General features: G+C 41.9%; 1 protein-coding gene across 2 annotated transcripts in view; it reads right to left on the bottom strand.

The window, feature by feature from the left end:
* Positions 1–15,842, bottom strand: part of DPY19L4 (dpy-19 like 4) — an 85,266-nt gene extending 69,424 nt beyond the window's left edge. Inside the window, exons 1-2 of one of the 2 annotated variants that reach the window (XM_053558808.1) lie at positions 15,698–15,842; positions 7,897–8,007 (exon numbers count right to left, since the gene is read on the bottom strand). In XM_053558808.1, the coding sequence (XP_053414783.1) occupies positions 7,897–8,007; positions 15,698–15,713 (127 nt within the window). In that variant the 5' untranslated portion in view covers positions 15,714–15,842. Of the gene's footprint in view, positions 1–7,896; positions 8,011–15,697 lie in introns of those variants that run through there. The other variant, XM_053558809.1, reaches the window with a different exon arrangement.
* Between the last annotated feature and the right edge of the window lie 559 nt (positions 15,843–16,401).

The raw sequence follows: 16,401 nt of genomic DNA, 5'->3' as shown, positions 1-16,401 counted from the left end.
GTCCCTCTTGCAATCATGTCTTGCCCCCATAAAGTGTGACACACACCAAGGCCCCACCCCCCTCCCTCCGTCCCTCTTTCTGCTTTCCCCCCCATAACCTTAATTGTCATTAATTGTCCTCATATCAAAAGAGACTCTGTCTTTAAAAAAAAAAAAAAAAAAAAAAAAAGCCGGGTGCAGTGGCTCACGCCTGTAATCCTAATACTCTAGGAGGCCGAGGCGGGTGGATTGTTTGAGCTCATGAGTTCCAAACCAGCCTGAGCAAAAGCGAGACCCCCATCTCTACTAAAAATAGAAAAAAAACAGAGGCAAGAGAATCGCTTGAGCCTGAGTTGGAGGTTGTTGTGAGCTATGAGGCCCCAGCACTCTACCTAGCTGGAGACTCTTGTCTCAAAAAAAAAGAAAAAGAAAAAGCATTCAGTGGTTGATATAACACATATATTTTAGAGAAAATAGAGAGCTGTTGGCCCAAAAAATTGTCTTTCAAAGTAACACTTTTTATTTGAAAATTAAAAGTAAAGAATTTGACTTCGGGCAGTGCCTGTGGCTCAAAGGAGTAGGGAACCGGCCCCATATGCCACAGGTGGTGGGTTCAAACCCAGCCCCGGCCAAAAAACTGCAAAAAAAAGAATTGGACTTCACTTAAGTTGTTACTCATTAAACCAGTCTAATCAGATAACTAGTCCTTTCATTGGTAAAATGCTAATCAAGCACAGAAAAATGAAACAGATTATATAAATGTCACTATTACAAGTATATCACAATTAAGTAATATTTAATGCACAGAAAAAAAGCTAGTAACATATTAAGAAACAAAGGATTCTGGCTTAGCGCCTGCAGCTAAGAGGATAGGGTACCAGCCACGTATACTGGAGCTGGGGGTTTGAATCCAGCCTGAGCCTGCCAAACAACAATGACAACTACAACAAAAAAGTAGTTGGGTGTGTGGCGTGCGCCTGTAGTCCCAGCTACTTGGGAGGCTGAGGCAAGAGAATCACTTAAGCCCAAGAGTTGGAGGTTGCTGCGAGCTGTAACGCCACGGCACTCTACCCAGGGCAACAGCTTGAGACTCTGTCTCCAAAAAAAAGAAAGAAAGAAACACAGGATTCAATTTCATAAAAAGAGAAAAAATTGTGTATTCAGAAAAAGAAAAACAAAATTTTAATAGTTACATCTAGTGAAATTATAGATACGTTTTTGTTTTTGTGTGAGAGTCAACAGTGTCTCACTCTTATTGTCTCAGACTAGAGTGCCATAGCATCAGCCTCGCTCACAACAACTTCAACTCCTGGGTTCAAACAATCCTCCTGTTTCGGCCTCCAGAGTAGCTGTGACTAAAGGCACTTGCCACAACACCTGACTAATTTTTCTATTTTTAGTAGAAATGTGGGTCTCACTCCTGCTCAGGCTGGTCTCAAACTCCTCAGCTCAAACAATCCTCCTGTCCCAGCCTCTCAGAGTGCTAGGATTACAGCTGTGGGCCACTGTGCCTGGCCTAGATGTTATTTTTATTCTTTTTTTCTTTATTTTCCTCATTTTCTACCCAGAAAATACTGTATAGTTTTGTAGTCAGGGGAAAATGCTATATAATAGGACTTATCTCTAATTTATTTAATTTTCATTCTTATGTTGTATTATTTTTTTTTTGAGACAGTGTCACTTTGTCACTATACTAAAATACTGTATAGTTTTGTAGTCAGGGGAAAATGCTATATAATAGGACTTATCTCTAATTTATTTAATTTTCATTCTTATGTTGTATTTTTTTTTTGAGACAGTGTCACTTTGTCACCCTCAGTAGAGTGCTGTGGTATCATGGCTCACAGCAACCTCAAATTCTTGGGCTTAAGCTATTCTCTTGCTTTAGCCTCCCAAGTAGCTGGGTCTACAGGCGCCCACCACAACGCCTGACTATTTTTTTGTTGTAGTTGTCGTCGTTTGGCAGGCCAGGGCTGGGTTCAAATCCACCAGCTCCAGTGTATGTGGGCCAGCCGTGGTGTATGTGGCCGGCACCCTAGCCTCTGAGCTACAGGCAACGAGCCCTTATACTGTATTTTCTAATTTTTTAAATGGCCACTCTACTAGTCAGACTTGCTGTGATTAAAAAAGTCACCCAGGGCGGCACCTGTGGCTCAGTCGGTAAGGCGCCAGCCCCATATACCAAGGGTGGCGGGTTCAAACCCAGCCCCGGCCAAACTGCAACCAAAAAAATAGCCGGGCGTTATGGCGGGTGCCTGTAGTCCCAGCTACTCGGGAGGCTGAGGCAAGAGAATCACCTAAGCCCAGGAATTGGAGGTTGCTGTGAGCTGTGAGGCCACAGCACTCTACCAAGGGCCATAAAGTGAGACTCTGTCTCTCCAAAAAAAAAAAAAAAAAAAGTTACCCCAAAATGAAACAATCCCAAAGGTTGTTTCTCATATTACTAATGGGTTATGAATCTGCAATGACTCTGTTCCAGGCTGTTACTCAGACCTCGACTTAGGTTAGCTCTGGCTCTTCCTGTTATCTTCTTAGTTCCAGACTGGGCTCAGTCCCTATTTAGGACATGGGGTTCTGATAAAAGAGGAAAAGAACAGGAAACCAGGCAGTGTCTGCTCAAAACTAGTACATTGTTACTTCCACTCACATACCATTGGCCCAGGACAACCACATCATAAGCCTTAAGATGAGGCTGTCTGTGTACTCTGCCTCAGAAAGGCGGTCCAAATCATCATGGCAATGCAAAAAGATGTATAATCCACTTTTAGAGAAAGGAGCAAATGTTTGGAAACAATAAAACAGTCCACCGGGGTATGCCTCCTTAGTCATAAATATTCATTTTCCTCCTAAAAGTAAAGCACACTCACTCCTCAAAAGAGAACCTAAAAGCAGCTTACTCAGTCTGTACAGTAGGGCCTCATATGCCTTTTTTTTTTTTTGCAGTTTTTGGCCAGGGCTGGGTTTGAATCCGCCACCTCCAGCATATGGGGCTGGCGCCCTACTCCTTTGAGCCACAGGTGCCGCCCATCATATGCCATTTTTTAAGACCTGAAGAGTTGAGTTGTTTTGAATCTAGACAGAAGTTCTTTTGACAGAACACTCTCTCAGAAGCTTAACCAGTATTTCTTCTCCTAGGCATTTACCTAGGAGAAATGAAAACTTATGTCCAAAGAGACTTTATAAAAATATTTATAGCAGCCCTATTCATAATGATTAAATACTGAAACAACCCAAATGCCCCCAAAGAGAAGAAGCAATAAACAATTGTAGTTGGGGGGAAAATACTACATTGTAGGGCTTACACTGAAATTGCTTAATTTTCATTCTTATATTAAAAAAAAATTTTTTTTGAGACAGTCTCACTTTGTCACCCTCAGTAAAGTGTCATGGCATCATAGCTCACAGCAACCTCAAACTCTTGAGCTCAAGCATCCCAAGTAGCTGGGAGGCACCTGCCGCAATACCCGGCTATTTTTGGTGACAGGAGCTCTCACTTTTGCTCAGGCTAGTCTCAAATCTGTGAGCTCAATCTACCTGCCTTGGCTTCCCAGAGTGCAAAGATTACATCCAAATTTTTTTTAATGGCTATTCTATTAAGACAGCTTTGCTATGGTTTTAAAAGTGACCCCAAAATATCAGTGGCTTGTAAAACAAAGGTTTATTTCTCATATTACTAATTGGTTGTGGGCCAGCAGGAACTCTATTGCAGGCTGCCACTCAATTCTAGACTTTAGGGTAGCACTGGCTAACATTTCCATCAATGATTGACCACATATATAGTGGTAGTCCTATAAGATTGTAATACCATATTTTTATTGTACCTTTACAATATCTAGTTATGTTTAGACAACTGCCTTTAGTATTCAGTAGAGTAACATGCTGTACAAGTTTGTAGGCTAAGACCAATAGGCTATATACCATATAGCCTAGCTGTGCAGTATGCCTTACCATCAAGGTTTTTATGAGTTCACTTTATGATGTTCTCACACATTGATGAAATCAACTAATGGTACATTTCTCAGAATTTGTCCTGTTGTTAAGCAATCCATGACTGTACACTGGAACAGTGAAATACTAAGCAATAAAAAGTAACGAACTGAGGCTAGGCATGGTGGCTCATGCCTGTAATCCCAGCACTTGGAGGCCAAGGTGGGTGGATTGCCTGAGCTTACCAGTTCAAGAGCAGCCTGAGCAGAGTGAGACCCCCCCATCTCTAAAAAATAAGCGGATATTGTGGCAGGTGCCTATAGTCCCAGCTATTTGGGAGGCCAAGGAAAGAGAATCTCTTAAGCCCAAGAGTTTGAGGTTGCTGTGAACTATGACACCACGGCACTCTACTGAGGGCAAAATAAAAAGATTCTATCTCTAAATAAATAAATAAATAAATAAACAGGAATGAACTATTCAATTCGGATAAATCTCAAAATGACGTTTTTTAAAGGCTAACATACTGAGCTGAATCAAAGAATCCAGACACCAAGGCATACATGTTGTACGATTTTTATTGAAGTTCTAGAACATACAAAATTAATTATTCAGTAATGATAAATATCAGAACAGTGGTTGTTGCCTTGGGGTGGGGCAAATCAACTAGAAAGGGATACAAGGAAACTTTCTGGAACATAGAAATGTTCTATATTTTGTTTTGGCTACATGCCAGTATCAAAATTCATCTAATTAAACACCTAAGATTCTATGCAATTAACTACATGTTAATTATAACTCAATTTTTTTCTAAATTGACAAGTCTAAGTCTAAATCCCTCATTTTTGCAAAGAAAAGAAAACTTTTATTGATGTTTTACCTACTTAATTCCAGTCAGCTCCATATTCCAATAACTATACCCACAGTTTTTTCTAAATATGCCTTCTCACAGGCTTAATTACACATATGTTTGAGCTTATCTAATTTTTGTAGGATAGCACAGTGATTCAGTTCTTTTTTCCAAGTCCTGCGTCTAACTAAAAGGATTTAGTAGGAACTATCTCAATTCATTCCTATATTTTAACAAATTCTACAACCACGTCCCTAATTTGATCTTTGCCCTGAGGACCCATCAAGACCAGCCTTTGTTACTCTAAGTATTTCTTAATTTTAACTTCTATTGGTCAAAAAAGATAAATAGTCCTAATTTCAATGCAACAAGTCTCTATTTTTGCATGCTCTATTTTTTTCTTTATACTCCTTGCAAAAGGGCCAATTCTATTCTAAACTCAGCTCTTTCCTATAGTCAAATGGAGCTGATAAAACAGGCATACTTGTAATATTCTGTTTTATAATCTGATAACCTGAAACAATAATTTTTAAAATACATTAATATTAAAATTGGCCCAGCGCCTGTGGTTGAAGCAGCTAAGGCACCAGCCACATACACCTGAGCTGGTGGATTCAAACCCAGCCCAGGCCCGCCAAACAACAATGAGGGCAGCAACCAAAAAAAAAAAAAAAAAAAAATAGCTGGGCGTTGTGGCGGGCGCCTATAGTCCCAGCTACTTGGGGAGGTGGAGGCAGGAGAACCACTTGAGACCAGGAGTTGGAGATTGTTGTGAGCTGTGATGCCAGGGGCACTCTACCGAAGGAGATGTAGTGAGACTCTGTCTCAAAAAAAAAAAAAAAATTAAAATTGCAGCAGTATGTTTCTGCAGTGCCAGCTACTTGGGAGGCTGAGATGGGAGGATCACTTGAGCCCAGGAGATCACCGCTACAGTGAAATATGATCAGGCCACTGTGTTCCAGCCTGAATGTCAGAGGAAGACCTGTCCATAAAAAAAAAAAAAAAAAAAAAAAAAAGCCAGGCTGAGTGGCTCATGCACTTTGGAAAGCCAAAACAAGAGGATTGCTTGAGGCCAGACAAAAAGTTCAAGACCAGCACGGGCAATACAGCAAGACCCCATTGCTTAAACAAAAATTACAACTACTCACAGTAAATAGTATTACCAAATGTTTTGCCAATACATAATATATGGGCTGGGCACAGTGGCCCACGCCTGTAATCCCAGCACTTTGGAAGGCCTAAGTGGGTGGACTGCTTGAGCTCAAGACTTTAAGACCAGCCAGAGCAAGAGTGAGACCCCTGCCTCTAAAAAATAGCTGGGTGTTGTGGCAGGTGCCTGTAGTCCAAGCTCCTCAGGACACTGAGATAAGAGGATTTCTTGAGCCCAAGTTTGAGGTTGCTGTGAGCTATGATGCCGGAGCCCCCTACTAAGGGTAAGAAAGTGAGACTCTACCTCCAAAAAAAAAACCCCATAATATGTATCCTCATTTTTCCAATTTTCCAAAAATAGTTTTCTTGTTTCTAGCCCCTAAACTAATTTGTAGATGACCCACTGCCTTTGTCTTATTTAAGCAAATTTATATATAGACCCTTAGTTTTCTATGGGCAGGAGGCAGTATGAGAAAGCTGTTTGGCCCTAAGAATGACATTCTCCAAAGCTCTATTCAGATATGATCATGAGGGATAATGGAAAAGGAAAGATCTCCAGAGAGTGGAGGCAAGGACTATGGAGAACAATGGATTGGGAAACAATTCCCAAGAAATACAACTGGGGCATATCATGAAAGATTTCCTACCTCAAATTAAGGAAACATCTTATTTGCCTAGTATTATTTCAGAATTACTCTTCCTTTCTAAATGGAAGCATTTATTCTGCTTATTCTCTTCCTGTCCAACAACATATACAAAGAGATGGGGCATGTGCAGGAAAGTTAATATAGCAGCCCCAAGGCTGCTTTCCAAGATACTTTCAAGGTACTTGGTTGGCATCTAGGAACTTGAACTTCAGGAGAGTTCCCGCCATTCTCTAACTGGTCAGAGTGGTTTGCTGTGCCTACTTTGTTTGTACAATGTAGTTTATGATTTCCTTCTGGGAGTTAAGAATTTTGATACATGGTAGGCAGAGGGTACCTACATAATCAGCCACCAATAAACAATGAGCATTGAGTCACCGATGAGCTTCCCATAGAAGACAAAACTTTACAGATGTCACAATTTGATGCTGATGGAATCAAGCCCATCCTGTGTGACTCCATTAGGGGTGAAATTGTGGAAGCCTATGTTTAGCTTCTTATGGACTTCACCCCATGGGCTTTTTCTCTTTGCTACTTTTGTTTGTATTGTTCACTATAATAAATTATAGTAAGTACAACTGTATTCTGTGACCTGCAAATACTTCTAGCTAATCACCAAACACAGAGGTGGTCATGGGAACCCCTGACATAAAACAGATAACTTGTCTTTTCAGTTCCTAAGTTTCTGTATCAGAATGAGACATACTTGACCCTGATATAGATAAGACCTTGCATTCAAGGCTGATGTTGTAACTAGGTAAGACTGTCTTCCTGAGAATGTAGGAGGAAGTGTATTTTGTCTGAGAAAAGGAAATAAAGTATTTACAACCAAAAGAAAAGGGTTGGCAAACTATATTATTTTCCCAAATATTTTCTCCTTCCCTAGAAAAAGATTATACATCCCTGCCCCTTACCATATGTCCTGAAACACTTCCACATAGTTGGAGTGTATTTCTCTATTGCCTTGCTTGGAATGATAATATGACTTGCTAGGGCCAAGAGAATTCAAGTCTAAGTGAGAATGTTCCATGTCAGCAGAAATTACAAGCAGCATTACATGATTCTGTTCCCCTGCTATTTTCCTGTCACAAGTAAAATATGTCCCAAATAGGGGCTGTTCCTTCATAACACATGAAGCTATAGCCAACCAGTAACCATATGCAATATTAATCAGAAATAAATGTTTGTCATATGCCAGTTAGATTCTGAGGCTGTTCTATAGCAAAACCTAATAAAAGTCAAGCATATACTTAAATTTCGAAATGTTTATACAATTAAAATACTAATATAAAATATATTTTCCAGCATAACTTTTCTTGTAGTAGCACAAAAACTCCAAATCTAACTTACGTTTGGGAGCTCTTTCAGGAACTGAAGCGTCCTTGATTTTCTCCTCTTTGGTAGATTCCTTATATTCTGAAGACTTTGGCTTTTTTCTTTGGCGCAGTTCTACAGTTGGTCCTTAAAACATTTGAGATAATGTTGCAATGTGTGTATCAAAATTGTTCTGTCTATATCCCAAGCTGATTAACTTTTTTATTAGACTAAAGGAAAAGTCCCACTAAGACCTATCAGAACCAAAGATAAACTTTTTCATAATTATTTTAGTACCCCTGCAAACTTCTCTTTTGTACAGAAAAACAATTAAGGCTCCACTCCCATCTCTTTTTGAGAACCCTATCAATAACCTAGCTCTTTTCCCAAGATGATGCTACTTGCAAAATATGCCCAAATAAGTAATCTCTTTTCCAGAATGACTGGTGGTCAAGATGTTACTTAGGTTATTATTCTAGTTACCTAGAGTATCAACTGGATCATTCACAGATTGACAATTTTTTTTTTTTTTTTGGAGACAGAATCTCACTTGGTCACCCTGAGTAGAGTGCTGTAGCATCATAGCTCACAGCAACCTCAAACTCTTGGGCTCAAGCAATCCTCTTGCTTCAGCCTCCCAAGTAGTCGGGACTATAGGCACCTACCATAATGTCCAGCTATTTTTAGAGACAGGGGTCTCACTCTTGCTCTGGCTCAAGTGCTCAAGCAATCCACCCACCTCGGATTACCAGTGAGAGCCACCACACCTGGCATTGGATTAACAATTTTTTTTTTAATTGTTGGGGATTCATTGAGGGTACAAGAAACCAGGTTAAACTGATTGCACTTATTAGGTAAAGTCCCTCTTACAATCATGTAATTTTTTTTTTCTTTTTTTCAGACAGTCTCAAGCTGTTGCCCTGGGTAGAGTGCCGTGGCATCACACCTCACAGCAACTTCAAACTCTTGGGCTTAAGTGATTCTCTTGCCTTGGCCTACAGGCGCCCACCACAAAGCCCAGCTAAGGATTAACAATTTTTTTTAAATCAAAATACACGAAAATACATTGATCATAAATTGTATTTTTTTTTTTTTTTTTTGGTTTTTGGCCGGGGCTAGGTTTGAACCCGCCACCTCCGGCATATGGAACCAGCGCCCTACTCCTTGAGCCACAGGCACCGTCCCATAAATTGTATTTGTTTAATAACCCCAAAAGTTCTACAGAATTTCACAGTTCTGTGATATTATTAGCATTGTACAATCTTACAGATTTAGGTGTTAGAAAATAGGCTGCACCTACAAAGATCCCCATAATATATGCAGGAAGCTCTCAGAAAAATTTCCCAATATTAGACTACCTTCCTTTTCTATTACCAATTAAAAAAAAGTAACACAGGCTCGGCACCCATAGCTCAGTAGTTAGGGTGCTGGCCACATGCACTGGGAATAATGGGTTCAAACACAATCTGGGCCCACTAAACAAAAAAAAAAATAGCAGGGCTTTGTGGCGAGCACCTATAGTCCCAGCTACTAGGGAGGCTGAGGCAACAGAATACTTGAGCCCAAGAGTTTCAGGTTGCTGTGAGCTGTGACATCACAGCACTCTACCGAGGGCAACATAGACTCTGTCTCAAAACAAACAAAAAAAAAAGAAAAGTTATGCAGAAATTACCTCCAAACCAGTAAATTCCAAATGAAAGAGAAATTTAGTATGCACAATGTAATGACTTTTCTTCCCTAAAACTAGTACAATAATTTCTTTTCTTTCTTACAGGAGAGGAAGAGAGGTTTTTCTTTTCTCTTAATAATGACTTCAGGCTATGAAATAATGAGACTAAATATAGGAGTCAAAAAAAAAAAGAAATGCATTAGTTGCTGCTGATGAGAGGATGCGTCTCTAGCTCCACTACAGAAAATGAGTAAAATAAAGGTATCTTAAAATAACCTCACAGCAAATTCATACATTTGCCAAAATATCTCCAAACCCTGGCAGAGTAAGAAAAAACACTGTACATTTAGTAGATTCAATCTCACTAGTCTAATTTTGATCCATTTCTACATTACTATTCATTTTGCAGTCATGTTAAGTAGTGAGCCAATGAAAACATTAGAAGTGGTATTAATACTAGAAAACCACACCCTAGATTTTTAGTATTTCTGTATATAAGCCTGGGTCAATTAACAAATACTACTGCATTCCTTCTTCATGATGTCCTTTTTTTTTTGAGACATAGTCTCACTTTGTTGCCCTCAGTAGAGTGCTGTGACATCATAGCTCACAGCAACCTCCAACTCTTGGACTCAAGCCATTCTCTTGCCTCAGCCTCCGAAGTAGCTGGGACTACAGGCACCCACCACAACGCCTGGCTATTTTTAGAAACGAGGTCTCACTCTGGCTCAGGCAGGCTGGTCTCAAACCTGTGAACTTAGGCAATCCACCAGCCTTGGCCTCCCAGAGTGCTATGATTACAGGTGTGAGCCACTGAACCTGGCCAATGATGCCCTTTTTAATTCCCCCCCAACCCCCCGCTCTGGGTTAAAGTCAAAGTTAGAAAAGGTCAACAAGAATGTGAACGTGTAAAGTCAAATAAAGTCTTCGAAAGCAAGTTATTTTTAATTTTATTTAAAGGAATACAAGGGGAAAATATAACCACAAGAAGTTCACATAGTAGTTACACTTGTATGATTAATCATGAAAAAGTATTAGACTTAAAAAAATTTAATTGGATAATTTTAGAAATCAAATTAACAACTCTATTGAGATAGTGAACAAATATACTGGATGTGATCAACAGGTCAGAGAGATAGGTCTTTTCCATTAGATGATATCTAAAAGTACACATATAACAAACTGGAATGGGAATATTCACATAAAAAGAATTCTTTTTTTTTTTTTTTTTTGTAGAGACAAAGTCTCACTGTACCGCCCTCAGGTAGAGTGCCGTGGCGTCACACGGCTCACAGCAACCTCCAACTCTTGGGCTTAAGCGATTCTCTTGCCTCAGCCTCCCCAGCAGCTGGGACTACAGGCGCCCACCACAACGCCCGTCTAAACATAAAAAGAATTCTTACAAAAAGCTATCACTTTCCTTTTAAGAAATTTTCTTTATTAATCACGTTTAGAGACAATACTTAAAGGTATTCTTTGTGCACATTAATGACATTTATAAACATATAATTTACACAAAAATTTTGCATAGATTCTCAAATAGTTTATGAGGTATACAAATCTGAATAGTCATCTCTCAAGAATCTACATTAGTTGGCTTGGCGCCCATAGCTCAGTGAGTAGGGCACCAGCCACATACACCGAAGCCAATGGGCTTGAGCCCTGCCCAGGTCTGCTAAACAACAACGACAACTGCAACAAAAAAATAGCAGGGCGTGGTGGCAGGCACCTGTAGTCCCAGCTACTTGGGAGGCTGAGGCAAAGAGACTCGCTTAAGCCCAAGAGTTTGAGGTTGCTGTGAACATGATGCAACAGCACTTTATCCAGGGCGACAGTGACACTCTGTCTCAAAAAAAAAAAAAAAAAAAAAAATTAGAAAAGAATCTGTATTAGCAATGATCCAGCAGGACCACAGAAATATATCTATAAAGGATCTATATCACTATATTTTCTTAATTTATGATGCCATGCATTTGAAGATACTGTTTAATGACAGGTTTTCAAGGGAAAATAAACCATTCTCATGCTGAATGGACACACTGATTTTAAGACATATCCATTTTTTTTTTTTTGTAGAGACAGAGTTTCACTTTACGGCCCTTGGTAGAATGCCATGGCATCACACAGCTCACAGCAACCTCCAACTCCTGGGCTTAAGCGATTCTCTTGCCTCAGCCTCCTGAGTAGCTGGGACTACAGGCGCCCGCCACAACACCCGGCTATTTTTTTGTTGTTGTTGTTGTTGTTGCAGTTCGGCAGGGGCTGGGATTGAACCCGCCACCCTCAGTATATGGGGCCGGTGCCTTCCCGACTGAGCCACAGGTGCCGCCCAAGACATATCCATTCTAGTGGCATTAAATTATAAGAACAGGCCGGTGTCTGTGGCTCAGTGAGTAGGGCACTGGCCCCATATACAGAGAATGGCATGTTCAAACCCAGCCCGGGCCAAACTGCAACAAAAAAATAGCCAGGTGTTGTGGCGGGAGCCTATAGTCCCAGCTACTCAGGAGGCTGAGGCAAAAGAATCGCCTAAGCCCAAGAACTGGAGGTTGCTGTGAGCTGTGATGCTACGGCACTCTACCAAGGGCAACAAAGTGAGACTCCGTCTCTAAAAAAAAAAATTATAAGAACAGGGACAAGTACAGTGGCTCACACCTGTAATCTAGCACTCTGAGAGGCCAAAGTGGATGAACTACTTGAGCTCAGGAGTTCAAGCCTGAGCAAAAGGGAGACCAGGTCTCTACAAATAACTGGACACGGTGGTGAGGAAGCTGAGACAAAAGGATCAGTTGAGCCCAGGAATTTGAAGTTTCTGGGAGCTCTGACTCCACAGTAGTCTACCCAGGACAACAAAGTCAGACTCTATCTCAATAAATAAATAAATAAATTATAGGAACAAAAAGTGTAACTTGAGAAATACAGTATTCATTTTAGCCAATCTCCTTTTGTCCCTAAAACTAACTTGTTACCTGTCATCAAGAAACAAAACTGATCACATGCAAATTTCACCTCATTTCCTTTACATTGATCATGTAATTTCATAATTGAAAAACAAAGCTAGATATCTCTAGGAGTAAAAGCATCAAAGGCCAAAGCAATGGAAGATTAGTTCTTATAAGGAACTTTAGGGTAGAATTCAAGTTTCCTTTTCATTATGCTGTATTTCTGACATTATAAAGAAAAATTCAAATTAAATAAGATGATAACTTACCCACAAAAATAACCTGCTATTTTAGAGTTGAGTCCTGTGATCTTCATAGGTTAATAGTAGGGCTACAAATAGTTCTGCAAATATCCATCCAGACTATACATAGCAATTTTCTTTTTTTTTTATTGAGTCTCAAGCTGTTGCCCTGGGTAGAGTGCCATGGCATTACAGCTCACAGCAACCTCAGACTCTTGGGCTTAAACAATTCTCTTGCCTCAGCCTCCCAAGTAGCTGGGACTACGGATGCCTGCCACAACATCCAGCTATTTTTTTTGTTGCAGTTGTCATTGTTGTTTTAGCTGGCCTGGCCTGTTTGAACCCGTCAGCCCTGACGTATGTGGCTGAAGCCCTAGCTGCTGAGCTACAGGTACTGAGCCTGAATTACTTGTAATTCTACAACCAAAAATCATTTATCATTTTACATCAGTTAAGTAAATTTTATGGTACAGTTGTTTCACTTTGTTCCACACTGTATCTATTTTTTTTCTGTAGGCAGGGTGTCGGTTTTTGTCACCTTGGTAGAGTGCGCTGGCATCACAGCTCACAGCAACCTCAAACTCTTAGGCTTAAGCAATCCTCTTGCCTCAGCCTCCCAAATAGCTGGAACTACAAGCACCAGCCACAACATCCGGCTATTTTTAGAGACAGGTTCTCACACTTAGGCAGCTCTGGGAACTCCTGAGCTCAGGCGATCCCCTGCCTCGGCCTCCTAGAGTGCTAGGATTATAGGTGTGAGCCACCACACCCAACCCCACATCATATCTATTTAATTAGGTGTAAGTGTAATCAAAAACAATTTTTCATTTTACGTGATGTATAATATTAAACACTTTCAAGCCTGGCTCAGTGCCTATACCTCAGCAACTAGGGTGCCAGCCACATACACCAGAGCTGGCAGGTTAGAACCCAGCCCGGGCCTGCCAAACAACAATGACAACTACAACCAAAACATAGCCAGGCTTTGTGGGGGGCACCTGTAGTCCCAGCTACTTGGGAAGCTGAGGCAAGGGAATCACTTGACCTCAAGAGTTTGCAGTTGCTGTGAGCTGTGACACTACAGCACTCTACCAGGGTGACATAGTGAGACTCTACCTCAAAAAAAAAAAAAAAAAAAAAAAGACCTTCAGGCCAGGCAGGTGGCTCATGCCTGTAATCATTGCACTCTGGGAGGCTGAGGCAGGTAGACTGCTTGAGCTCACCAGTTTGAGATGAGCCTGAGCAAGGGCAAGACCCCATCTCTACTAAAAATACAAAAAAACTAAGGCAAGAGGACCGCTTGAGCCCAAGACTTGGAGGTTCCTGTGAGTTATGATGTTGCCATGGCATTCTACCCAGGGCGATAGATTTGAGACTCTGTCTCAAAAAAAAAAAAAAAAAAAATTAAAGACTTTCAGAATTGCAGTGATCTTATGTTTTTATACTTGAATTTAAGCATGGATGTGCCCTGAAGAACATACAATCTAGCCTATCAACCTACCCACACAGATTTGCAATTAGTCAGAGAAGGAAAATGTATTAAGAAATGTTTCAAATGATAATATATGTAACCACAGATAGAACCAAGGAAACAAATGGGAGTTACAGTCTTCCATACCAACTACAAATAGCTTTGGTTTTGAAGTTGGTTTTAAAGTGTTTTAAATTTAGATCAGCTTAGCACGTTGAAAACTCGAGCAGAGGCGGCAAATACTATGAATGAACCTGGCAAGAGCATAGGGACAAGGGCAGCAAGTCACAGAGCACTGTAACAGTTTTACTTCTTACATGTAATATTTTTAAAAAGTCCTTTCTACTGAAGTTTCAAAAGTTCCTCCTTGCACTCTAGGTTAAAAAAGTATTAAATCTATAGCCGGGCGTTGTGGCAGGCGCCTGTAGTCCCAGCTACTTGGGAAGCTTAGGCAAGAGAAGCACTTAAGCGCAAGAGTTTGAGGTTGCTGCGAGCTGTGACACCACGGCACTCGACCAAGGGCGACATAGTGGGACTTTTATCTCCAAAAAAAAAAGTATTAAATCTAAATTAGATCAACTTACTATTGTTCATTTCTGCTCAGAAGGTAAAAAGTTGTGTTTTCCACCAGAATGCAAAACCTGTTTAGTCAAGTGCCTCCACATACATAGTTCCTGAATCTAGTAAGGGTATCTTGAAGTTATTATACCACCAATATTCCTAATAGTATCGATTACTGCCTGGTAAGTTTCTTCCAACTTCCCATTTTTCTCTTACATCTATCATACCTTATAAAAAATTATTGCTAAATCAATTGATTTTCCTGGCATTGGCCTGAGGGGGCTTAGAAACCTTTCTCTAGTCCACCCACGCTCAAAGCCCTCCTGGCCTCATCATTCCCCCAAACTTCTTACATGCCTCTCGGCCCTTTGCCTTTTTCTGCAAAAACCATAAATGAACTGGGCCTTCTTCAGTTTCTGCATTCTCGTCCCCTCCCAATTCACCTTACTGTGTTTATCCCAAATCTCCGCCTCCATCTATGCCTGTGACGAGCGTCCCCCCTGCCAGTGACTCTGTGTTTGTCAGTATCCACAGACCTTCCAAGAACCCATTAAGAACGAGGGGCATTTCTTTTAACAACTATCACATTCAAATATGCACTCCGCGGCTAAACCTACATTTTCTAAATCAAACCACATTCCCCAACTTCATTAATGATCTGCTCACAACCCACCCTCTCAACCACTCCCCTCAAGCTTTCACTCTCGCCACCGATTCTTAACTTTAAGCTCCACCTTTGCTTCCCAATTCCACCGACAAAACTTCGGGCCATTTACTCTGCTCCAGCTGAAATTTCTCAGCAAATCCCTCCCAGCCTCCCCGCTCCTTCGCTCCCTCCCCACGCGGCTGCAGCCACCGGCCGCCGCAGCGCAGGCCTCCGGGACCTCACGCCCCCGCCTCTTTTCCCCAGACCACTGCCAGTACTTGGAGCGCTGGACCCCGGGGCCGTCACCTTCTTCCTCCGCCATCGTTTCCACGGAGGCGGGGGCGCCCCTCCTCCTACGGAGCGGCCTAGACTCTCCCTCCCTCTGCGTCGCCAAACCCCTCGGCCGCCCCGGCCCGCTCCTGGCCGCCGCGCCCCCACTTCCTGACCCGCCCCCCTCTGGTGTCTCTGCCAACCGCGTCCCCCCAGGCGGCCAGGGAACCAGAGTGCGGGGAGCGGAGGACGGCCGGAGCGTTTCGTTGGGGCGCCAGGGCCTGCGCCGGCAGGAAGGAAACTTCACGCCCCGGGCGCCGCCCATGGCAGCAACTGCCCGCTGTTTCTTCCCAAGGAAAGTGAGTCTGGTGGGTTCCGCTTCCCGCTGCGGCCCTTTCCTTCGCCTTTCTCTTCCACAAAAGTGGGGATCTGAGCTTGCTTTCCACACTTTTGTGATTCGACTCAGCGAGTCAGAGACTATCATCAGGTAACACATTCCAGGGTCGGTGCCTGTAGCTCAGCGGCTAGGGCGCCAGCCACGTACACCGGAGCTGGCGGGTTCGAATCCATCCCGGGCCTGCCAAACGACGACAACTACAACCAAAATAAAAAATAACTGGGCGTTGTGGCGGGCACCTGTAGTCCCAGCTCCCTGGGAGGCTGAGGCAAGAGAATAGCTTAAGCACAAGAGTTTGAGGCTGCTGTGAGCTGTGACATCGCAGCACTCTACCAAGAGTAAC

Source organism: Nycticebus coucang, chromosome 13 (assembly GCF_027406575.1).
Source record: "Nycticebus coucang isolate mNycCou1 chromosome 13, mNycCou1.pri, whole genome shotgun sequence".
Taxonomy (NCBI): domain Eukaryota; kingdom Metazoa; phylum Chordata; class Mammalia; order Primates; family Lorisidae; genus Nycticebus; species Nycticebus coucang.
The sequence above is the reverse complement of the archived record's forward strand: the minus strand, read 5'-3'. Positions and strand labels throughout refer to the sequence as shown.